The sequence below is a fragment of the Octopus sinensis genome, linkage group LG1, assembly GCF_006345805.1.
Source record: "Octopus sinensis linkage group LG1, ASM634580v1, whole genome shotgun sequence".
NCBI classification, from domain to species: Eukaryota; Metazoa; Mollusca; class Cephalopoda; order Octopoda; family Octopodidae; genus Octopus; species Octopus sinensis.
This window is the reverse complement of record NC_042997.1, coordinates 73,423,471-73,449,068: the sequence shown is the minus strand read 5'-3', so window position 1 is coordinate 73,449,068 and position 25,598 is coordinate 73,423,471. Positions and strand designations below refer to the sequence as shown.

The following is a 25,598-nucleotide window of genomic DNA, read 5'->3' as shown; positions in this document are numbered from 1 at the left end:
GAGAGAGAGAGAGAGAGAGAGAGAGCTGGATTCACAACCGACCCATTGATATAACGTATCACTACATTCACACCACTTCGCAAACCCAGAAATATATTTACAACAAATATAGAGATGATGTGGCTTTTGACCAATAGAAAGCTGTTAGCGATTATCTTAGGTGGCGATTTAGCTTTGTCTTTCAAAAAGCAGATATATGCCTCGCAGTATTTGTTTCAGCTCTCAGCGATAATAGTTCAAATCCCACTAAAGGAGGGTGGAAAGAGAGAGAGAGAGAGAGAGAGAGAGAGAGAGAGAGAGAGTGGGGGGGGACTCTGCATGTCTAATGGAATTTAAAATTATTTTTATATATTTGTGTACATTTAAAATAATTAAATATTATTTTACAGAATAATCGAATTACAATTTATTCAATTAAAACGCTTTCTAACATGGAAGTACCCAAAGAGCATTTAAGGCACATAATGCTTTATGAGTACAAAAAAGGAAACTCTGCAGATGAAGCAACTCGTAACATACACTCAGTTTATGGGAAAGAATGTTTGAATGAAAGAACTTGCAGAAGAAAGTTTGCAAAGTTCAGAAGTGGAGATTTCAGCCTTGAAGATGAAGATCGAATAGAACGTCCAGTTGAGTTTGACGATAAGCTCTTTGAGGCATTACTTGAAGAAAATCCTGCATTATCAGTTGAAGAATTGGCAATAAAGATTAGTTCAAACCATACAATTGTTCATCGTCATCTTCAACAACTTGGAAAGGTTCCTAAACTTGAAAAATGGGTGCTTCATGAATTGTCCGAAAGCAACCGCAAATCCCGAGTTGACATCTGCTCTTCTCTCCATTCTCGCGAAGTCACTTCACCCTTTTTGGATAGACTTATGACTTTTGACGAAAAGTAGATCTTCTATCAAAATGTTAAACGTCATAAACAGTGGCTTGGTAAAAGGGAAAAAGCTCAACCACAACTATGAAGGGAACTTCGTGGAAAAAAGGTTCTTCTCTCCATCTGGTGGGATTGCAAAGGAGTAATTTACTTTGAATTGTTACCACCTAATGCAAAAATCAATGCTCAAGTCTACTGTCAGCAATTAGAGCGTTTGAACCAAGCTTTGAAAAAGAAAAGACCTGCTTTACTGAATCGAAAAGAAAGGAGTTATGTTTCATCAGGACAATGCGTGACCCCACACAGCAAAGATCACATCACAGAAGATCGAAGTGCTTGGTTGGGAAAAGATTCTTCATCCACCTTATTCTCCCGACTTTGCTCCTTCAGACTACCATTTGTTTCGTAGTTTACAGAATTATTTGGGGGGACATAACTTTCGCAATCCAAGAGTGGGTCGAAACTGACATTTGAGAGTTCTTCGCTTTGAAATCGAAAGAGTTTTACATTGATGGGATTAAATAGCTGGTAAATAGATGGAAGGAAATCATAGATAATCAGGGAAAGTACGTTGATGATTAAATTTCAATTAAATTTAACATTTGGTCACTTGTTTTCTTTATTCAAAATTCGGACAGAACTTATGACCTGATATATTTCTGCGTGGAGTTGTAGTAGTGATAAGTTATATCAATGGACAGGCTGTGAATCCGGTTCCAACATTTCCATTACACTGCATCAGACATAGATAAATTTAATTTTCTTCTCTCAAAAAATACATCGTTGCTATGATTTTTTCTATAGAAAATAATGATCCACACAGCATTTAGAGATGATATGCAGAATTGTATAATGTTAGGAACAAATGCTTCATATATCATTTTGCAAACTGTTATGAATGTCATGTTCGAACTCACCAGAATATTAGCGGGAATAAATACTATATGTTGTTGATTCAAAATATCAGTAAACGAATATACTCGAGATAAATAACCTTGATACATATACATTACTTTTATGAACAGAGATCTTGGAAATATTTTCCACTGGCAGCATAACAACCTAGCCATATGTGTGTATGTTAGTGTGTGGACCTATCTGTGTGCATTGTGTGTGTATGTATGTTTATCTAATATCTCTAACCACAAGTGTAGGCAGACATTTCAAGTTAAAATATCATGTCGGATAAAATTGAAGTTTCAAGCTAGTTTTGTTCCTTGGTATTTGAATGAAATTACTTATACGCTAACTGGGAATTTCATTAATCTTCCTTCCGTTCGTTGCCTTGAAATTACCTATTCCTCTACTGAATTCCGGTCAGCTGAACAATGTACACGAGCATCAAGGTATGGTGAGATTTGCAATCAGTCATTCTGTAACAAAACAGCGACATTTCAACAAAGATGCTGTGCATCAAATGACTTTTAAAGAAGATTGATGTACGACTAGAACATTCTTCTTCCATAAATGCAGGTCTAATACGCCTACAGCTGATGGTTCCAAACCAAATAAGCATCTCTTTATATTACTGACATTTCAAGAGGATCTGATTAACCTTATAGAATCTATGAAGTTTTACAACTAAGACAATACTTCCCAGACTGAATTTATTTGGGAAAGCAGATAAAACTAATTACGCATAAGAAACTGACAAAAATACCAATAATGAAATCAAACCAAAAAATTAAAATTGTTAAGACAAAGAATCTTGCCACTCTATTAAAATTAGATGACTGTATTGGACGTATGAACCAACATGAACATAATATAGTACAAAAATAGTAAGCTACCTACATATCGATATAAATGTCCACCTCATACAGGAGCTAATTTATAGAGTCGATGTTTTAGACACTAACTGCAAACTCAATAGCCAAATGAGGAAGCGGCTTATAAAAATACCGCTGCAAGCATCCGCTAACAATTATCAAGTATATCGTTGTCAACATCAGTTGAAACATTTCTAATCACTCTTCAGTTATGAATATAAACAATAAAGCCGCCTCATGCTACAATAACATACAAAGGATAGGTATTTCCAATGAAAAAGCCAAAACACTATCCCTTACTTACATGGTTTGGTTCAATCAATTATTTGTGTGCATGTAACCGAAAACATAGCCAGACATTTCTTATTACGTTTGCATAACAAAATACCACTTACCTACAAATCATTAATTATTACATACTGGCTTCAGGAGTGCGTTTAATATGTAAATTGGTATATCCAATAACTTAACACCGCTGTATGCGGTGGCTGTATAAGCAATGTGTTCGGAAGCGAGAACGGGTTAGATGGGATTTGAAGGGACAAAACACCCGCGAAATATGGCATATACACTCATTGGCCATTTTTATCACTCATCCCATTGTTTGTTTACATCTGACGTCCCGATACTAAACGTTATAGCAAAATCAGTGCTGGGGAAAATTTCTACAGGCTATCTGTAGAAATAACCTTAATAAAATAATGTAAAAAGCATTATAAATGCAGCAGAAGGGGTACTAACTTATAAAAACTTTTAATATACTATATAATATATTATGCTTGCATAACGAAATACCAGGTACCTAAAAATCATTAAGACATTTCATAATCCTACTGAGCAGGAACAGTCCCATATACCACAGATACCACAAAATCTTCAGCAAAACTTTTGTGTGGGTTAACTATAGCTATTTGGGCAATATAGGATAACAAATACTCAATCAAAATACAACGACAAGAATTAATGTGGAAGTCATTTCAACGAGGATGTAAATTCAGAAACTCTCTTTTCTCTTTTACTCTTTTACTTGTTTCAGTCATTTGACTGCGGCCATGCTGGAGCACCGACTTTAGTCGAGCAAATCGACCCCGGGACTTATTCTTTGTAAGTCCAGTACTTATTCTATCGGTCTCTTTTGCCGAACCGCTAAGTGACGGGGACGTAAACACACCAGCATCGGTTGTCAAGCAATGCTAGGGGGACAAACACAGACACACAAACACATACACACATATATATATATATACATATATACGACAGGCTTCTTTCAGTTTCCGTCTACCAAATCCACTCACAAGGTATTGGTCGGCCCGGGGCTATAGCAGTAGACACTTGCCTAAGATGCCACACAGCGGGACTGAACCCGCAACCATTTGGTTGGTTAGCAAGCTACTTACCACACAGCCACTCCTGCGCCTCTGGTAGATATTCTTTGAATAATATATTCCTCGAAAAGTAACTAATTTATACAGCAGATGTTTTAGACACTGACTGCAAACTCAAACATAAGGTTTTCTAAAACCTAAAGAACCATGGATTATTGCTGGAAATACAAGGAGCAAGGCGTCAAATATGGGCGACTGGAGCATTTCTGCAAACAAAATGAAAAAGATGTCTTCTTGCTACATGCAAATACATAAAAGTTTCAAGCCTTCAATCATACTCTTGTTCGAACACATTTCAGCTGCAATGTGGTTAAACCACCCACTTTCCTGTTTGCTATTTTCTTTCACTTCTCATTCTCACTTTTCTTCTATGAACACCAACTGCACTTGTCGACAAATTTGTTGACGTTGACCTTATAAATATAAATATACCATTCATTCATCTCATTTACTTCTTCATATATCTCACATACTTACACCTAGATTTGCAAAACCAGCGCCAACCTTGCTCTCACACAGTCTGAGTCTCTTGATTTTCCCGTTCTCCATAAATTAAAAAAAAAGGTAATACATCAGCGAATCAACTTCCCGCTGTATACCGAACGATCATTTCATTAAGGATTGTACATAATAGGGCATAACATATCATAAAGTTTGAGCGATGTAACATAGTGAATGAACACTCGTGGAAGTAGAAATATTACACTGGAATTACACATGCATAGGCTTTACAATACAAGTCAATTCGTGTCGCCCTATATGATGTATCGACACGTTGACACGTATGTCATAATCTGCGATGAAATTTAAACGATGTGACATGATGGTGTAACAGTACATAGACAATCATCTGCCTTGAAATGCTGAATAAATGTAATCCATGTATGAACCGCAGACTACTTTGAACTCAGTTTGACATAAGAATGAGACATTCAGGGTAAGGATAAGTTCTGTTCCCCATTGCTTCAACTATTCATCACCCCTAAATCATACACGTACATAAACCGTAAGCAATATGATGCCTTGAGGGAATCCATGAATGCTGAACATTTTTTTCTCTATCACTGCACTACATCTGTTCCGCATAACTCCTGACAGCTAGCCCAAATATGATATATTTTTATCATTGTCATAATTATTCTATAACATATTTGTCTTGCAAACAACTTGCACATGCAAGTGCTACCAGTCGAGAACTCCGCATACCGGAAGCCAGCAAGTGTATGGGGTCATCAGGAGAAAATGCGCGCCATTTCGAGGCCTACCTCTCGACGGCATCAATGTACATCGGCCCAAGCTCACTGATATGAGGCCCCGCTTGCTAGATCAACTGGTTAGTAAATAAAGCTCACTATTTCTCTAGCCATTGCACGTCGTTTCTTTTAAACCAAATCCAGTGGTTTACCTTCTCCACTGTAGTTTGGATATCGGTCATGGTGGTATGTACCTTACGAAGAGTTAAGCCTAACGATAACAACAGTCGTGTCACAGTGTCCAACAAACCCTCTACATCCAACTTCGATAGGAAAATGCTCCGCTTTCCAGCCTGCGTCTTCACATTCCTCGAAGAGGCTTACATAACGGTCAGTCTTTCGAGCCTGAGCGGCGTCCATATCGTCATGAGGAACCGTTAACTCGACTAGATTTACAACTGTTCTTCTTTCACACCACATCAGAATGTCCGGTTCTTTTGTAACTGGGATGGGACATAATGCCTGGCACCCAGGTAAATCTGCAGTCACTTCCCAATAGCCGTTCCACTTTTCATCTCTCACAGGAAGTTTCTTCTTCATCTTGAACGGATCCGCTGACCTGAGCGCACGATGGTAACGAAATCTCTAATTGGTACTTTCAACGTTTCTTTCTCAGTGTTGTCGAGATGAATTTGGTTATTTATAGTATTGAAGATAATCTTAAGGATCAAGTGGTGTGTCTATGTATACTTGTTCAATGCTAATGAACAGTTGGAAAGAATATGTTTCAGTGTTCCGACCTTTCCGCATTTGCATATACCATTCTCTGAGACGTTCCAACTTACTAGATTCGTAGGTGATGGCAAAATATCTTAGGATGAACGAATCAGAAAACTTAGCCGAGATGTCGTGCACTTCCTTATCTCATCCCAACTTATTTTATGTTCTTCCCATTTCGTTATCTGTCCTTGTTGAATACATCGGATCAAATGAAGCTCTCTTCTATCTGCTTCTCTCGTTTTGACGTTGTTGCTAACAACAGATCTGTGTTCGCTCTGCATCATACTCACAAACGGTTTGAACTGATCTGTGCCAAAACCAAGTCCTTTCCAATGGTTTTACATTGCACCCACCATATCTCTGTGCATAAGAAAAGACAAGATGTCATCAGTCTCTGCTTCTACTTTCTAATTCCTGGCTGTTTTCACCTCTGGTGGGTTACACCTGATTTCCATGTCCTTCGATTCTTTCAGCATCATCACCGTCCGTATCTTCCCCACTTTATATATTTCGACTATTGACGCCATTGGTAGCTGCAACGAACCTCTTTGACGATAAAAGCTGAACTGTTCAACATCCAATGTAGGCCTAACCACTTTCTAATGAACACAGTACATTTATGTTCAATGATCTGAACTCCCGATAAGACTACCTCGTATATTAAAAGTGGCCACGAAAGTCGCGGGTACAAGCCGAACTGCAAGCACCAAATTTTATAGTTACCTGCTAACTTCGAGTTATCAATAGCTGATAATCCAGCCTCAGCTTGTTTCATAATTTCCATCCCACGACTTCTGTCTGACAATGTTCCAGCGTATACTCGCCCCAAGCTCTTGACTGATTCTTCTTTGACTGTTGGAATGCTTTCTTCAGCTATTCGAAACTTAAATTCTTTCTGCACTCCCTCAACAAATGTCAGAATACACGACTTTTTTGCTCTAAACCGCATCCTTGACCACCTCACAAGTTCGTCTAGTCCCATGAGGGCATTCTTCATGATTTGTTTATCTGTAGCTAGAAGTGTCACGTCATCCATGAAGGCTTTCTTAGGCGATTGTACATGGGCGATTTGTTCCGAAAAACCCACAGCTTTCAAAATCATCTCCATGATCAAGATAAACCACGTGACAGATATTGTACAGCAAGTAGCAATGCCAACCTCAATCGATGCCAATCTGTTGTAAAATTTCCAGCTGTAAACCTCATTTCGAAACTGTCATAGTACATCCTCATTATTTTGATCACTTTGTCTGGAATGTGGAAGTGGTCCATGGCTCTTATCAGTAATTCGTGTGGAACTGAGCCATATGCGTTAGCTAGGTCAAGCCATACCACGTTCAGACTTCTCTCGATCTGTTTGGCATCCTGGATCGCTTTTCAAATCGAAAAACAGTGTTCAACGCATCCAGGAAACCCGGGGATTCCGGCCTTTTGAACAGATTCATCAACATATCCGTTATTCTGTAAATATGTCACTGTTCTCCTCGAAAGAATTCCCATAAAGATCTTGCCTTCCACATTCAATAAGGGTATCGGCTTAAACTGTTTTATAGTCTCTGCATTGGCCTCCTTCGGCAGGTATATACCTTCTGCATTACACCAATCCTCTACTATAGTCTCTTCACGCCACAGCTGTCGGAGTAGGACGAAGAGCATCTTTCACAGACGATTGCAATATTTATAAACTTTATATGAGACGCCATCACCTCCTGGGACACTTTGCTCTAGCTTTTCTTACGAAATCATTCACCTATCTCTCCCTGATGTCCCCAATCTGGAAGTCGATATCTGGTTCTGAGAGATGATTTAGCCCATGGTGGCAGTGGCTGGTTACGGTGCGGATCGCTGTAGGTTTCTTTGATATGAGCGTCGAATTCTTCTTTCGTGCACGATAAAGAACCACTCTTCGGTTCAGTGAACAGCTTCTTAGTTAACCTGTACGGTTCCTTCAGAGACTGCCTTCGAGTCCTTTAACTCTCCTTTCGACTCTCATATCGGCGGATATGTCGTTGCACATAACGACATTTCCTTTTCAAATCGTTATACAGCAGCGCGAGGCCAGGTTTTTCATCTTCTGTAGCATATTTCAATCGCTTTCTTCGGCTGGTCTTTTCCTTCCTCGACTGCTTCATTTTCCATTTCCTCCTGCTTGGTCCACATTTTCCTTTCGCTCATCGGACATTCTCTTTCGCTCATCGGACATACTCTTTCACTCAAAATAATTCCTTTCCTGTATCGTAAATTGAGCTTGTTAATTTTCCAAGTTTCTCCACTGTGGATCCTGTCATTGTATAAAGAGCTCGACATACCTTGTTTTCAAGCTCTTTATATTTCCCTTTCTCATTAGCAGCAGGCCACACAACCCTCGGTTTCCTCTGAGTACTATCTGATGCACCAGTTTTATGACTTGCAGTTTCTTGGCGGGAAGAGGTCTTTGCTGTAGCATTTATCTATCCGCTGTGGTTTGAATCCGGGGATGATTTGCCACGTGTTTTACGACCAGATGATTCGCACTGCTCTGTCTTCTTCTCACAAGTCTTTCCCTAATGTATCTTCAAGCCTCTCACAGTTGCAAAGGTTCTACAGCACAGCTTGCATCCAAAGTTGTTTGCAATTCGGTCGCTGTTCGAATGAATAGCCGTACTCGTGTCCAAGGTCATTTATGTGCTAACTGGGTTTGACTGATTCTCGACTCCCACCACTCGGTCAATCGTGGAGCTGTCATTCTCATTCGTATCTGTTACAATATATTACAAAGGCGAGGATTGTATGTCCACTGCCTCCGCCACTCTTTCCTATTGTCCGCTCGTTATTCCAAGCAGTCCTCTTTGTCTTTCCAAGATGCCTAACCATCTTTCCGGTTTGGCTACCTACCACAAAGTTTTAGATGTCTTCCAAATGCGAAAAGGTCGGAACACTTTCCAACTGTTCATTAGCATGGAACAAGTATACATGGAGGCACAACTTGGCCTTTCAATGATATAAAGAATCAAATTCATTTCAACAACACTGAGAGAAAAACAAAACGTTGAAAGTACCAATTAGAGATTTCGTTACCATCGTTCGCTCAGGTCAGCGGATCCGTTTCAAGAAGAAGAACAAGAAACTTCCTGTGAGAGATGAAAAGTGGAACGGCTATTGGGAAGTGCCTGCAGATTTATCTGGGTGTGAGGGATTCTTTCCCATCCCAGTTACGTGACTATCCTGATTTTTATTCAGACATGATATATCTAAGATTACACAAGATTTCACAACTCTTAAGTTTCTTTCTTTTTAAAGTCTATCGGCTGTAATCTGAGGGAGATTTTGGCTGCTGTTTTTTATAGGTCGAATGAGCACGCAGACAACTCCTCTCTCAATTCAAACACAATATATCTAAAACTACATTATTCTGAGTTCCTTTATTTTTCAAAAGCCTACAGGCTATAAATTAAGGGAGATTTGACTGTCATTTCTAAAAGGTTGAGTGATCACGTAAGACTCCTTGCTTCTCAAAAGTCAGAGTACAGCCGAGGCATTTGCTACTAGTCGAGAACTCCGCATACCGGAAGCCAGCAAGTGTATGAGGTCATCAGGAGAGAATGCGCGCCATTTCGAGGCCTACCTCTCGACAGCATCAATGCGCACTGGCCACCACCTCACTGATATGAGGCGCCGCTTGCTAGATCTACTGGTTAGTAAATAAAGCTCACTATTTCTCTAGCCATTACTCATCGCTTCTTTTTAAGCAAATCCAGTGGTTTGCCTTCTCCACTGTAGTTTGGATATCGGTCATTGTGGTATGTACCTTACGAAGAGTTAAGCCTAGCGATAACAACAGTCGTCTTACAGTGTCGAACAAACCCTCTACATCCAACTTCGATAGGAAAATGCTCCGCTTTCCAGCCTGCGTCTTCACATTCCTCGAGGAGGTTTACATAACGGTCAATCTTTTGAGCCCGAGCGCGTCCATGTTAACGTCATGAGGAACCATTTACTAGACTAGATTTACAACTTTCCTTCTTTCACACCACATCAGAATGTCCGGTTCTTTCGTAACTGGGATGGGACATAATGCCTGGCACCCAGGTAAATCTGCAGTCACTTCCCAATAGCCGTTCCACTTTTCATCTCTCACAGGAAGTTTCTTCATCTTGAACGGATCCGCTGACCTGAGCGCACGATGGTAACGAAATCTCTAATTGGTACTTTCAACGTTTCTTTCTCAGTGTTGTTGTGATGAATTTGGTCCTTTATAGCATTGAAGATAACCTTAAGAACCAAGTTGTGTCTCCATGTATACCTGTTCAATGCTAATGAACAGTTGGATAGAATATGTTTCAGTGTTCCGACCTTTCCGCATTTGCATATACCATCCTCTGAGACGTTCCTTCTGTTTTGCATATCAAGATGAAATTTCATGAACCTCCGTTGAAAGACAATGAGGATCCAGAAACATAATTGATGATACATCTCAGAGCACCCGGAAGGTGCATCTTAAGACCATTATATTCAATTTATTATATTTCAGTATATTTCATTCGGTTTTATTATATCTTATTCATCACGTTCCGTTTTATTCCACCAATCTCATTCGAATGTATGCATAAGAATAGTTGTATACTAATATGTAGACGGAAAGTTACATAGGATATCAAGGATATATGTATGTATATGTGTATTCTTTATTTTTTTTTATATTCTTTAACTTGTTCCAGTCATTTGACTGCGGCCATGCAGGAGCTCCACCTTAAAAGGTTTTAGTCGAAGAAATCGAAACCAGGACTTATTCTTTGTAAGGCTAGTACTAATTCTATTAGTCTCTTGCCGAACCGCTAAGTACTAATTCTATTGGTCTCTCTTGCCGAACCGCTAAGTTACGGAGACATAAACACACTAGCATCGGTTGTCAAGCGGTGGCGGGGGAACAAACACACACACACAAATATTATATACATACGGATTAGAAATATTTTCACAGTTACAGGGTATTACCTTTTGTGAAGTATGGCAATGCATCAAGAAAAGCCATGAAACTGCAAATAGATTGACGATGATTGAAGTTTTTTGATTTAACCAATCTAACAATCTGTCAGTTCAAGAACTGGTGGCATTCCGAGATAAAAGCAAATAATGATGAGGAATGGAATCTCCTTATATTCTAAGAAGAAGGGTTATTTTATAGTTGTTTTTCTTTTCAAGGTAAACAAATCGATTTACAATTAAGATCACTTTGTCAGAGTGTTTGGAAACGGAATACATTTTTAAGCAGACGTTGAATTATCTTGCAATATTCAATTTCAGAAGTAGATTCTGAGTTTAAACTGCCACCAGGGTTAATTGTGATTGCCATCGATTGTGAGATGATGTTATATATCGCCATATACTGTTATATAAAATAAGCCATATTTTGAAATGAATTTAATTAACATTAGCTTTTTTTAATAATCGCACACATGCATACACACATATACACAAAAATACACACATACGCGTAAATATACATGTGTCCATCAATGTGATAGTGTAACGTCAATAAACATTAAAAATATCAACTGAAGATTAAGAAAGTTTGATAAACAGTATTCGTTTAATACTTAAAAAATTAAAAAACGAGTGTCATAACGTTTTGGGAGCTAACCCTACATTAAAACGGCAAAGAAAATAGAACTATAGGAAAGAGAAGAGAGAGATGGAAAGGGCAAGAGAGAGGGGAAGAAAAATAATCAGTGCTTCAAAGAAAAATATTTACAAGATCACAATATCAACAAAAATTCAGAACGAGGGGAGGGGTATAGCAGGAAAGTAGAGAGTTAGAAATCAAGGGGAATACTCTTGCATGGCAGGAGTTGAGAAGGGAGGGAGGTGTGAATGTACATGTATTACATGTTTCTATATACATGTATCAAAGTGTATCTGTGTGGTGTATGTATAAATTGTTGCAAGCTTGGTTTGTGTGGACAGGAGCTCATGGTATGTGTGAGTGTGTGCAATTATGTGGGTAACGTGCAGGCGTAAATGTGAAGACGTGAGAGCATTTATTCATGCAGAAATAAAGGTGAAGAGCAAGAGCAAGATTAAAGGTGCTATGCGTGTGTAAGCAAGTACTTAAACAAAAGTTAGTAGCAGCTGAAAAGTGTTATTCAGGCGTGCTGCTATGAAACTAAAAGTGGCTGGTTGTAACGTTCGAGACGCTAAAGTTCGAAAAAGAAAAAAAAAACAAAGAAAAAGAAAAGAATAAAGATGATTGTGTAACTGAATTCCGATGTGATTAAAATAGTCCGAGAAATATGTGCGGGAACATTTTAAACAAATGTTTATAGAATGCTCTTCAAATTTGCGCACAAACCATACAGAAACATTCTCACTTATTTCTCTTGTATAAAGGCTATATAGCAGATTACTGTAGTTCAGAAGATGGTAAAGAGTGCCCGGTAACATGGCGCAATCCGATAAAAAAAAGTAACATCAGCTTGAAGGTGAAAATCAAGACATTGTTACAAACGTCCTCCGGGGAAGAAGGAAACTGGTTCACTGAAGTAGAAAAGTAGGAGTATAAAAGTCGTCAGCTTTGAAAGAAGAATCGGTACAAAGAAGAAGGAGTAGAAGAAGAATTTGAACGTGAGTGAGCGTGCGCGTGTGTCAATAAAATGAACAGTGGTCAAGCAGAAGTAACAGGCAGAGGAGGGAAAAAGAAATAGATGATTCAAATGTGCGAATCAAAATAACGAATGTTGAAGTGTAGAAGTGTGCATGTACTAAAAGGGCAGTAAGTGGTCTTTGTGTGTGTGTGAGAGGGAGAGAAAAAAAGAGGGAGAGTGAGCGAGAGAGAGACAGAGACAGACAGACAGAGAATGTGAAGAGCAGGTGCATGTGTGGATATATGTATGACTGCTTGCTAGTCAGTATGTGTATGCCAGAGAGACAACATGCCGAATAGAGTGTGTATAAATGGATAAATGCGTGTATAATTACAGGCAGTGAGTGGAAGACTGTATGAAAGTGCCAATGAGTGTGCTTGTGTGCATGTGTGTGTGGGTGTGTGAAGTGCATGCGTGTATGGGTAGATGTGTTCGTATGCTAGTGTATGCATGTGTAAGTGTATCAAAGAGACAAAATAGAGGTGAATAGAGCTGTGTGTATGCGTGTATAAGTGAAGGACGTAAATGTGTTGGAGAAGAGTAGCCGAAAAGACGAGTGTGTAAATATGCGTGTTTGTGGAACCCGAGTTAGTGTATGTGGAGGGTTTTTGTTTGTATGGTGTTGGGAGGGGTAAGATGGATAAAAGAAGGGAAAGTAGGTGGGGTGCAGATGAGTCTGCGGGGTAAAGGGGAAAAGATGAGTAGCAGGAAGGTAAGTTTTGGAGCTGGAGCTGGGGGAATGCAGGTTGGAAATGTGAGAAGGTTAATTTAAACCAAAAGCTGTGTAAATTTTGAAGAATTACATAAGCTCCTATCTTCACTTCAAACAGTTGATAGGAAATCCGGTTTGGGAGGACAAGTCGAAGACCGAGATGTTTTGGGTGAGTATTTGGCGGAATGGACATGCCGAAGGACTTCTATGTATGCATATTTCACCCATATCCAGAATCATTTCGGGATAATGGATGAAGAGAAAATCCAGTTTGATATATGCAGAGACAGTGAAATACTGATAGTTATAAGTTTTCCCCTTCTCTCTGCCGCACACAATATATATATATCTCTCTCTCCCCCTCTCTCTCCTTCTCTCCCCGTTTGTCTGTCTGCCTATCTCTGTGTCTGTCTCTCTGTCTCTGTCTGTCTGTCTGTCTGTTTGTCTCTCTCTCTCTCTTAATGCAGAGGCTTTTCTGCTCCTCTCTGTTAGATGACACTACAAGCGGTACGTAGTGGACACTGAAGTTATTAAAATTCCTCATTTCCTATAACTATTTCCGAAAATTTCCTATGCGTTTTCAAATATTTTGAAAGTTAGAAGATAATATATATTCCTCGATTTGTTTCGCTTAAAAACCTGTTTATATTTATAAAATATTCATTTACCATGCTCTGTGAATCAGACTATTCAATTTTATGTCTAATATATATCGATACACGCGCGCATGTTGTGTATATGTTTGTGCGCAGGAGCACATGTATGTATCAGTGTGTATATATATGCGTATATATCTGCGTGAAGAGAGGATAGAGGGAGAAGGAGACAGAGGTAGAAGAGACGGATATATAAAATATTGCATATTCTTTTCTACAAGGCCCGAAATGTTGGGGGAGGGGGACAGTTGATTAGATCGACTCCAGTACGCAACTGGTACTTAATTTTTCGATCCCGAAGGATAAAAAGCAAAATTGCCCTCCTCGGAAAGAATGTTGAATATTTTCATTCAAATGGTCGTCTGACTTTTTAATATGTTGAAAACAAATACTGATAATTACACTGAAAAAGTAGGTAGAAATTGAGATGACTGCTACAAGTCAAGCAATGTTAGTGATAACGGATGTTACTAAGAGATTAAGTGAACATTTAAGCGAAAGGTACAGAGGTCTATTGAGATAGGAATATCGTACAAAGTCCTCTTCACGCAAAGAAAGAATATACATGCTAAGTGTCAAGGTCAACAATCTAACGCTCAATCAAAGGGAAACAACATTGTCTATTTCGTTGCCTGCGTAATGACATCTTATGGAGAAAATATCAAAATGAAACAGTTTGTAAACCAATCTCTTATCACTTCTCTCCCCTCCTTCTTCTTTCTATCCTCTCGCCGTCTACTCCCCGTCTTTATTCCTCCCTCAGACACGAACACATACACACACACACACACAACACACACACACACACACACACACACACACACACCATAGACAAGTTTTCGTAAAATATAAATTAAGGCTCAGAGATAATTTGCATGTGAAGTAACCTTGTGGAAATATCAGGAAGAAATATTATGGAAATATGAATTGAACTGAAATCCATTGCCGTTGAATTGAACAATATTTAATATATGTAGAATAATACTTAAATATATATATACTTATACATACAGCGATACATGCACACCTAAACACGTACACACACAGATGTATGCTTATATGTAATTAGATATACTTCAGATATTAGATATACTTCAGTAGAAACATATATAAGAACATGTAAGTAATTACAATTTTATTGATATTTCCAACTTCATTGTTAATAGTACATTATTATAAATAATTTGTTTCAATTTCTAGTATAGCATGTGTGCGCGATATGTGTGTGTGTGTGTGTGTGTGTGTGTGTGTGTATGTGTGTTCATGAACGAGTAATGTATTTGTGTGTAAAGAACAGACTGCGTTAATGAATATATTCTGTTACACCTTCGAGGTTGTTTGGAGAAAAAATGAATATATGTCACAAATGCTTGTAGCAGGTGTGAACTCGGTAAAAGTTAGCCAAGGGCCAAGTATAGTAATCAAATATCGCAAAGAATTGCAACCGATTTTCTAACAATGGTAGATTTACCATTATATATTATCAACCCGATAGGTAGACAGACAAAGTGGACCTCGGCGGCATTTGATCTCACACACGTAAGCACACAAATGCACTTGTGTGTATATATTTGTGTGCGTTGTGAGTGAATGCTGATATCTGCGTGTGTGTAAAAGCTAGTGTATATAATGTTATATAACATATATACTCTGTGTATGTGTGTATGCATAATAGTGTACTCGTATATATGTGGTAAGAAGCTTGATTCCCAACCACATGTTTCCCGTTTCAGTGCCATTGAATGAAGTAAAAGAAAAAAAGAATACATACATACATACATGCGCACGCACACACACACACACACACACACACACACACACACATATATATATATATATATATATATATATATATATATATATTATATATATATATATGTATGTATGTATGTGTATATACACGTATGTATGCATATATATATATATATATATATCCACATATCCACATTGTCCTTCGGGCTATAACATTTTTAAGGATTTAAGGATAATATATGTAAGTGTATATATGTGTGTGTGTGTGCGTGTGTATGTTTACACATACATATTACATAATGCATTGTATAGTAGTTGAAGGCACATTTAATCGTGAATGTTTGCCGGTTGCATAACCTTGTAGAAATTCGGGTCGCTCTGCATCAGATGAATTGAGTCTTTCATTTATTTTATTTTCCGTTGAGGCATTTCCTCTAAATACAGAAAAACAATCCCATACAAGCTCATGATTTATATTTTACACCTTATTTCAGATGTTCTCAACTTAACTGTTTATCATTTTATACGATATCATTATGATCAATACATGTCATGTTTCTCCTTTAGAAGGCTTTTATGTTTATTTTTCACCATTGCATTAGTTATGTCAATCTTATGAATCAGCAATAGGGCAAATTGAATTATGCCAGACATTTAACTAAGTATTGAGTATGAATTGGAACGATGCATCATTGATTTTTCATACAGAGCTGACTACAGTTTAATAGTTACATTGGGTGTCAGATGAAGGATTAAAGTTATTCAGAGAGTAGGAGTGCTAATTCATATTTTATATACTTAAATAGGAATCAATTAGTACATCAGAATATCATCTTTAGTTTTTCTTTGAATTCTGCCTTTACATAAATGAGAAAAAGTGACGAGGTATTTTGTATAACAAATGTTGACTCAAATAGACATAAACACAACACGTACATATCATCTCCCGCAGTTTGGGTGTGTCTAGGGTTTTGAGATCCTTCCATCCTATGACGTTGCCTGCAATTAAGATGGACGAGTAACAGGATAAAAATAAAAGCACATACACGATTGTAGAGGTCAGCTATCCAGTGGTAATGAATGTTACATTACATTTACACTGAAGAAAAAGTTAACATCTAGGAAACTAACGAAAATGTACATGACTAAAGCCCAGGCGAGAGATTTTCATTTGTTCCTAGAGACAGGTTCAGCAGGTTCAGCTGGTAGGTTGGTCTGGGACCCTGAGGGGCAAGCTAATGCCAGTGAATATTTGGCAGGGTTCGAAACCAAGTCTTATTTCACCTCGTGTATGTATGTAAAATAACTTTAAACTCGTAGGAATCCACATATTGAACTCGTAACATATGAATCATGTATTTCACACAAGTTCACAATTTGACCTTCTATGGAATATTCTTGTCATATGTGGTCTGATGCACCATCTTGTCATTTTGATCTCCTCGCTCAGGTTCAGGAACAAGTCTCTAATTTGATTGGTCTCTCTCTTCCTCCAACTCTGCAGCCCTTGTCACAGTCACATCGATTTGACGTTGCCAGTCTCAGTCTTTTCTAACATTATTACCACAGGCAATGTTCTGAAGAAACTTCACCTCGCAGATCCAAATTGTATCATCTCGCCTGACGTAATATTCACAGCTTCTTCATCCAGATGCTGTTGTACTTCCACAAATAAAGAAATCTTTCTACTTTCGTAGCTTTTCTCCTCGAACTGCCAGAGTTTGGAGCTCTCTTCATTCTCATTCTTTCCCCACTTTTTATGACCTGAAGTTTAAAGTAAATTCACTCCTTTCAACTTTATTTCACCTTCTTATTCCCATACTCTAAGCGGTTTTTCCCCTTGTTTGGGACAATCTAAACAACTATGTAAACAAAAAGTAGACAACCTAATCTTTTCCCCAATAATGAAAACCTAAATACTATCCCTACACACTGCATAAAATCTCCATGTTTTTAATTCTAAATCCCACGCAGAAAAATACCTCTGCTCTGGACCCTGCAGTTCCCACAATGAATTCTTACCCTACAATGCGTGTATATATATATATATATATATATATATATATATATATATATATATACATACAAGATATATATGCATATATATACTTCAAACATATGTATGGATATACATGCACAGACAGGTATAAAGGCACATATATAGAGGGATTACCTATTGTCCGTAGAAGAGTTTCCGAATGTGAACGCCTGGATTATAACATCTAAACTAAACAGATATACATACATACATACATACATACATACATACATACATACATACATACATACATACATACATACATACATACATACATACATACACACACACACACACATACAGAAAACTCTGCATTCAATAAAACAGTGGCCCACAATGTGTTTGCAGTGCCAGTACTCATACCAACATTTGGGGTGCTTGATGAGATCCGAGCCATTGATGTGAAAACCTGAAAATACTAACAAGCACACAATATTTCCACATAAACAGTGCTAAAACGAAAACGAAAACAAGACGGAAGAGGCTTAACATCGATTCAAAATGCCTTTGAATGTCCTATCATATCCCTTCGGTAATATCTTTTAACAACCAAGTGTCGAAGTTCATCCCTTGATCAAGTTTGCATACATGAAGCTGATAACATCATAAGACTTGGAAGGCAGCTCCTTGAGCAACACTCTTTGTCTGATAACCTAGAATACATGCCCAAAGAAGTCGCACGACTATATCGCAACGTATCATCAGATGAAAGGATGAGCATATATGAGCAGAAGACTATGCATAGATATGTTATTAGAGAGCTCCGAGATGATAGTAACATCGATCATCAAAGCAGTTTATTATGGGCAAATACCTCCCACTTTCAAGGGTATGCGTTTGCGATCCAGGAAGAGGAAATATCAACCAAATATCTGACGAACAAAAGGGATAGACATGCCTTAATAGCAGTAAAATGTGACAACTGATGCAGACTTTGTGGAGTTAACACCGACGATATCATCCACATCATAATCAGTTGTCCGAAAATGTCATCACGGTATTATCTACCGATGAGACATGATGCTGTAGCTAAGACACTCTATAATGAAATCCATCGGAAGGATGTCCCCCAAGGACAAATAAATAAGAACCTACAGCATGGTAGAAGCCATAGCCACTCATAATAAAACAGGAGTACTGGTAGAATGTCCCAGTTAAGACGTCAATAAAATGATTTGGGATAGAGAAGAGAAACTGTGGAAATTAGCTACAAAGCTCAGCGAAAAAGAGAATACCTACGCTGAACTCCAGGGAAATCTACTGTTACTCTATCCAGATCACAAGTTCAGGTTTATTCCTGTAGTTATTGGGGCCCTGGGATATGTAACACACTGCCTAAATACCAATCTTGGGAAATTAGACCTCTCAAAATCTGAAAGGAGAATGCTAATTCGAAAACTACATATTCAATCCATCACTGGAACTGTAAAAATATGTAAATCTTTCCAGAAGTTTATCATTTAAACATATATGAGCATATCTAGATATGCAACCAAATGCATGAGAATACATGCATAAAGCAATATATACAAATCTGCACATAAACATACATACATACATACAAACATAAAAAATACCCTGTTGTTGATGTTGAAATTCCAATGAAGGCGCCTGGAATCTTGGTTGGAAACCGGCACTTTGTCGATTGGCGAGAAATCTTGAAATAAAACTGAATAATGAAATACATACACACATGCATACATGCTTACATAAATTTAAAAAACGGTACAAGAACGTAACGAACGACAATAAAACATATGTGCTAATGGACGTTACAAAGACACAGGAAAACGAGGACGAAACATTCGTGGCTTTCTAGTCATCTGTCAAGCTTCCAATCATCACTACAATTTCGGCTTGCTACACTTGAGATTGTTCAAACCTGACAGGTCCCAAAAACCTAAGCTAAGGGCATTAAATTTTTTGAAGAAGACGAGCGAATATATGCAACAACACGGGCAACAACAAAAAAACGCAAAAACTGAGAAAATGTTTGCCTTTGTGAGAATCTTTTTAGGTGATTTAGGTTGTTTGTAGCTTTTAATGATTTGGTGTATGTTTAAAATTTCCTTTAATTTGGGGTCCTTATGAAGTATTGGTAAATTCTGGGTGATGATGGTGAAGGCATTGTATTACAACAGCTTATACACGAGCGCCAATGAAAAATATGCTTAGAAACAAAAATGTCATGACTAGTCTAGCCACTTAACTTCAGTTTCTTTCAGGCTGTTGTTCATAAAACTCATATATTAATATGAGTCTCGGAAAATAACAATAAAAAGTACTTATGCAACCGTAGCATACAAACCACTCTATTAAATGTGATGAATCCTTGCGACATACTAAGCGATAATGCAAAGGATTATATCATTAAACTGAAATAGAAGTAAATCTTGAACTTAAAAACTTTATGACAGTTAAAAACAATTATCCATATCATTTGTAACTGGTACCACTGAAAATAAACACAGCCACTTCTGAAGATACACTGAGATAATAGAGATAATCTATAAGGATAGATATGTTTCAGAAAATAAAAATACTAATGTCTGTAAATATTAAGGCATTTTCTCACAGGATTTGTTAGACTTGAATATTTCTTTTCATATATGTTTCAAAACGACCCAATTATTTTTTATGCAAGGAAGGAAAGATCTAATTTTTTTACTATCGAAAAGTAAATATAATTATTATACACAGATTCATATATTGATAAATAAATGGCTTTAAACAGGTCTGAACAAATGATAGACAAATGAAATGAAGCTCTTTTGTTCTCTCAGCACATGCCCAAATTCTTTTCTCGTGAAATTTAAAACAAGCTCTATTTACGCATATTGAATAACAATTGACGTCAGCGACGTCCACGAGAACGATAAAGGCATTTTAAACCCTTATACTGTTAAAAGACGTTGTAAATATTGTTTTAAACATATTTTACATTCATAACACAGACATAAAACGGACTGATTGAAAAAATACCCAGGCAGAAAATATGCATGCAATATTTCTATACACTAATGCTTAGATTTGTGTTCATTTGTTCATTTACCTGCAAGTGTATACAGTTAGCTTCAGTGCACATATCGATTTGCAAATATGCATAACTATAATCACACCATTTGTATTATTTATTGACATCTGGATGCGATATAATATCGACATTCTTCACTGCCAAACAAGATATTTTTTCTAACAAGGAATTAATTAACATTAATATATGCGAAGAGAATATTATTAATATATGCGAACATTGTTTTAAGTAGCTCTTGGTTAGCTGATATCCTTGTTTCATCCATTTCACTCTTCATATCTCACCAAATGTCTTAAGGAATCATTAAAGTCATAAATTATAAGATCTTCAGATTAGAATTTGTCGGCATTTTAAGTTAAGAAAATCCTGCTGGAGTTAAACTTAGCAGTGTGCTTCGAATGGAAACAACATAGTTTTACAGTATCTAATCAGGAATCAAGGAGCAAATTAATATCGCAGTTGTTGGTGCAGTTCAATAATTGACATTTCTGTATAATTTAAGAGTGGAATTGTGCTTTGCAGTCAACAAGTAGCATGAATCCTAATATACCATACTTCATTATTCCATATTTATGGCAAAATTACTTCATCTATTAAAAAGTTCATATACTATCCAAGCAAGCTACACTCAGAATAAGATATAGTTCATGTACTAACAATCAATAATGATATTTTTACAGATTGCAAAAATATCGAAGGTAAAGCACTCATTTTCTGGTATAGAATGGGTGATAATATGGCAAACCATCGCCCATTATTTCGTCGGGATAAAGAAAACAGCATAAATACTGAGCCAACATCATATGTAAGTGATGATAGGTATAAATTTCTGACAGAGGTGAGTATATTAACGTTTTGTTTCATTTCATTTTAATATTCATTCTCTTCTATTTGCTTGTTTTTTTCATTATATACCTCTAATATTTTCCGTTTCTGTCGTGAACAATTCCACCTTTTTTTACGGCATATTACATCTAAAACTACATTATCCAATATGTTCTAGTTTTAAGATTGTAGGATGCGACCCTTGGCTATAATCTATAGCAGGTCAACCAACTACATGAAGGCTCTCTTCCTGACCGCACAAAAAGCTGTAGAGTAGATGAACAATTTAGGAAAAGGAAAGGAGCTCTTAGTCGGTAGAGCTTATTGGAAGGTATTGATTTAGCAAAAGGCCTAAGAAAGTTTTATTGCATACTGTACCTCGTTTAGCTTCATGTTAACGATGAATATCTTATACCGTTCAGCACGCATGCTGTACAGGGAAGTGATATTCTTAGTTGCTCCGGTTCCTATTCCTAACAGATCATTGAACTTTATCAATATGAAATAGTTTTGTAGCTGGTTAAAACATAGATTCATGTACACCTGTCTCGTACCAGATGTATTACTGCATAAATTGAGGAGTCATATCAACATTTTTAGCGGTAATGATATTGCGCCGTTTCCATCCTGTATTCAATTTTTTAAAGAGAACAAAATACGCATATTCATTAGAATATTTACTGTATCGCCTTAAATTTATGTTTCAACTTTTCTACATATATTCACAGAATGAAAAACGACGTATAATCAGTCTTCCACCGTATACTGAGCATAGTTTTATTTCTTTATGGTCAATAAATTATAGTTTAATACTGAAAATTCTATGAGAATATTGTAGATCTGCGTCGACAGAAAATAGAGGGGAAAAAGATTTAAAGTTTCGTTCGGCGTTCATTGTCGAAACGCTTGACACTTCATTTTATGCAGTATATCAGCTCAGCTAGACATATTATTCGTATATTTTACCAAACTTATCTGAAATTTGTAACTAACTTTGTAACACATTCCAAGTATTTGGAACTATTCATGAACTAATGGTATGTACTAAAGTCTCCATTGACAGATTTTTTTGTAATTATTAATTGTTTTATGTTTAAGAATTTTTTTTTCGTTGTTTACACCTGTTTTCATTAAGAATCTATTTTTATGAAGGTTATTTGCATGTGACATGCATACTAAATGCTTGATTCATTCGATTGCAGTTCTTAGAATAAAACTACTTTATTTCTATTTTGGCTTAGTAGAAGTGGGTGCTTCTAAGGTCTTTACAGGCCCTTCATGATTGATAAAATCGATGATGTTGATATATTTATTGAACAACTGCAAGAGGTTGCAGGGTACTAAACAACTCCGAGGAGTATAGACAGTTTGTAGTCGCAGTAGAAAAGTCAGAGAGTCAGGTATCGAATATTACAACGTTGGTTCTTTACAAATTTCTCATAGGCAAGCATCTACTGGTGGACATAGGAAACCAAGTCTTCAGTAGGTTTTGGCTTTATGCATAATTACGTAATGTAGTCCATAAAAGGTTTATCAAGCAGCATATTAAACTGGTCAGTTTCTCAAAAAAGGAAACGTATTGCCCATCATCAAATGCACATGTAACATACTCTTAAATATCATACAACATATGAAAAGAAAGATAACTATCAATCCATTTTCGCGCAACTTATCTGATATATTGCATTAATTAATATATTTGCTTTATATGGCTAACGATTTTATTTTGGAAGTTGTATACAATACACCTTATATATGAGTATATACATGTATTATACATAAAAATGACACTTATTTAATATTTATTCAACATTTAAAAACATTCAATAGCACAGTTGTAAGTGAGCTTACATTTTCTGATTAGGCTTCGTAATTTAAAAAAGAAGATACCAAATAAATTCGAGGAGCAGATGCAACTGATTGCTATATTCGACCATATATAGTAATAATAGTTATTGACACCAACGACTACCTTTCGATATGAGAGCTGTCTCTGCTATCACCAGTAACCTTTAAGCTCACAAGAAAATTTCATAGAATTGCATAAAATATTTCACATTTTTACAACTCTTAGTAGGTAACAGTAAAACAGCTAAATAAAATGCTATCTAACTCATATATTTTACTCTTTTACTCGTTCCAGTCATTTGACTGTGGCCTTGCTGGAGCACCGCCTCAAGTGGAGCAAATCGACCCCAGGACTTACTCTTTGTAAGCCTAGTACTTATTCTATCGGTTTCTTTTGCCGAACCGCTAAGTTACGGGTACGTAAACACACCAGCATCGATTGTCAAGCGATGTTGGGGGGACAAACACAGACACACAAACATATACATACACACATACAAACATATATATATATATATATATATATATATATATATATATATATATATATATATATATATATATATACATATATACGACGAGCTTCTTTCAGTTTCCGTCTACCAAATCCACTCACAAGGCTATGGTCGACCCGGGACTATAGCAGAAGACACTTGCCCAAGATGCCACGCAGTAGGACTGAACTTGGAACCATGTGGTTCGTAAGGAAGCTTCCTGCGCCTAACTCTGAAAATGAAATTTAGTTCCTACTTTCGGTTTTAATGTATAAGTGTCAGTACTCAAACCGCCCTAAGTTTCAACGAATATTTGCTGACATAAGTAGTCGAAAATTAAATATTGGGGATAGAAGTGAACGACAATTTTTAATGGGCCCCTGCGTCTAACTTTGCTCTTCACCTGCATTCCCGACCAAAAAAGAAAAAAACAGAAAAAATAGAAATTTGCATACACTTGTCAAGTATAACGGCAGCAGGAGAGTAACAATAGGCCTTTCTCTCAACCACCGTATTTGTACACACAAATCGCTTCTTTCTTCATCCATCTCTTTCACCAGTTTGATTGTCCGCCACACTCTCGTTGTCTCATCGTCCGAAGAGTAAATAAAATCAGTAATTTCCTCAACTGTACCAAGTACTGGGTTCGTAACGGACTCGTTTCATTGCAAAACATCTATTTCCTTTTTCGATTAAAAAAGAACAGCTCTGGGTAGGCAGGGCTTCACTATTAACGAGTCATGAGCACACTCGATTACAAAGCTGCAACGTGATCGGTTGTCTCTTTTTAGCATTTTATCTTCTTTTTCTGCGTGTGTTACTTATTACTGTTTTAACGGGAATTGGATAGAGATGACATTTTGGCTATTCCTGCAAAACAGGTAACACGGTGTGGCAGAGTTAAGAGGTAACACCTCGCCCAAGGAACTATGAAAGATTTCTTTAAAAATAACATCTGGTGGGAAAGGTAAACTGTATTATGTATTGTCCATACGTTTTGTAAGAATGCTGGTGACACATAAAACTACATCATGAATATTTACCTTAAATGGTGAATAATATTGTCGTTGAACACATATTTTCGCATGGATTAATCGCTGATTCACTGCACCTCTGACAGCGAGAAATTCACGAGATTACGCAACTGAACAAACATCACTATTAGTCATTCATGCCATCAGAAATTCAATGAGTCAGTGTTTAGCCTATTGGAAATGTATATCTCATATCGGTACTGTTCACCGTTCGTTATTTAGAATTTTAATAAAAAGTAATAGATATTTAGACACAAGCGTGGCTGTGTGGTTAGAAGTTTCCTTCCCAACCACGTGGTTCCGAGTTCAGCTACACTGCGTAACACCTTGGGCAAGTGCCTTCCATTATAGCCTCAAACCCATCAAAGCCTTGTGAGTGGATTTGGTAGACGGAAAGTGAAAGAAATCCGTCGTGCGCGCGCATGTGTTTGTGTCTGTGTTTATTCCCTCACCACCGCTTGACAACCAGTGTTGATGTGTATACGTCGCCGTAAATTAGCGTTTCTGCAAAAAAAAAAAAATCAATAAAATAAGTACTAGGTTTAAAAATATAAGTACTGGGCTCGAGTCATTCG

The 25,598-nt window shown here is 37.1% G+C and overlaps 1 protein-coding gene across 2 annotated transcripts in view; it reads left to right on the top strand.

Annotated features, from left to right (window-relative positions):
* The first annotated feature begins 14,714 nt into the window (after window positions 1–14,714).
* LOC115218801 (chloride channel protein A-like) overlaps window positions 14,715–25,598 on the top strand; it is a 242,837-nt gene continuing 231,953 nt past the window's right edge. For both annotated transcript variants that reach the window (XM_036501937.1, XM_029788739.2), the window contains exons 1-2: window positions 14,715–15,117; window positions 21,503–21,660. In XM_036501937.1, coding sequence (XP_036357830.1) covers window positions 21,547–21,660 — 114 coding nt within the window. In that variant the 5' untranslated portion in view covers window positions 14,715–15,117; window positions 21,503–21,546. The remainder of the gene's footprint in view (window positions 15,118–21,502; window positions 21,661–25,598) is intronic.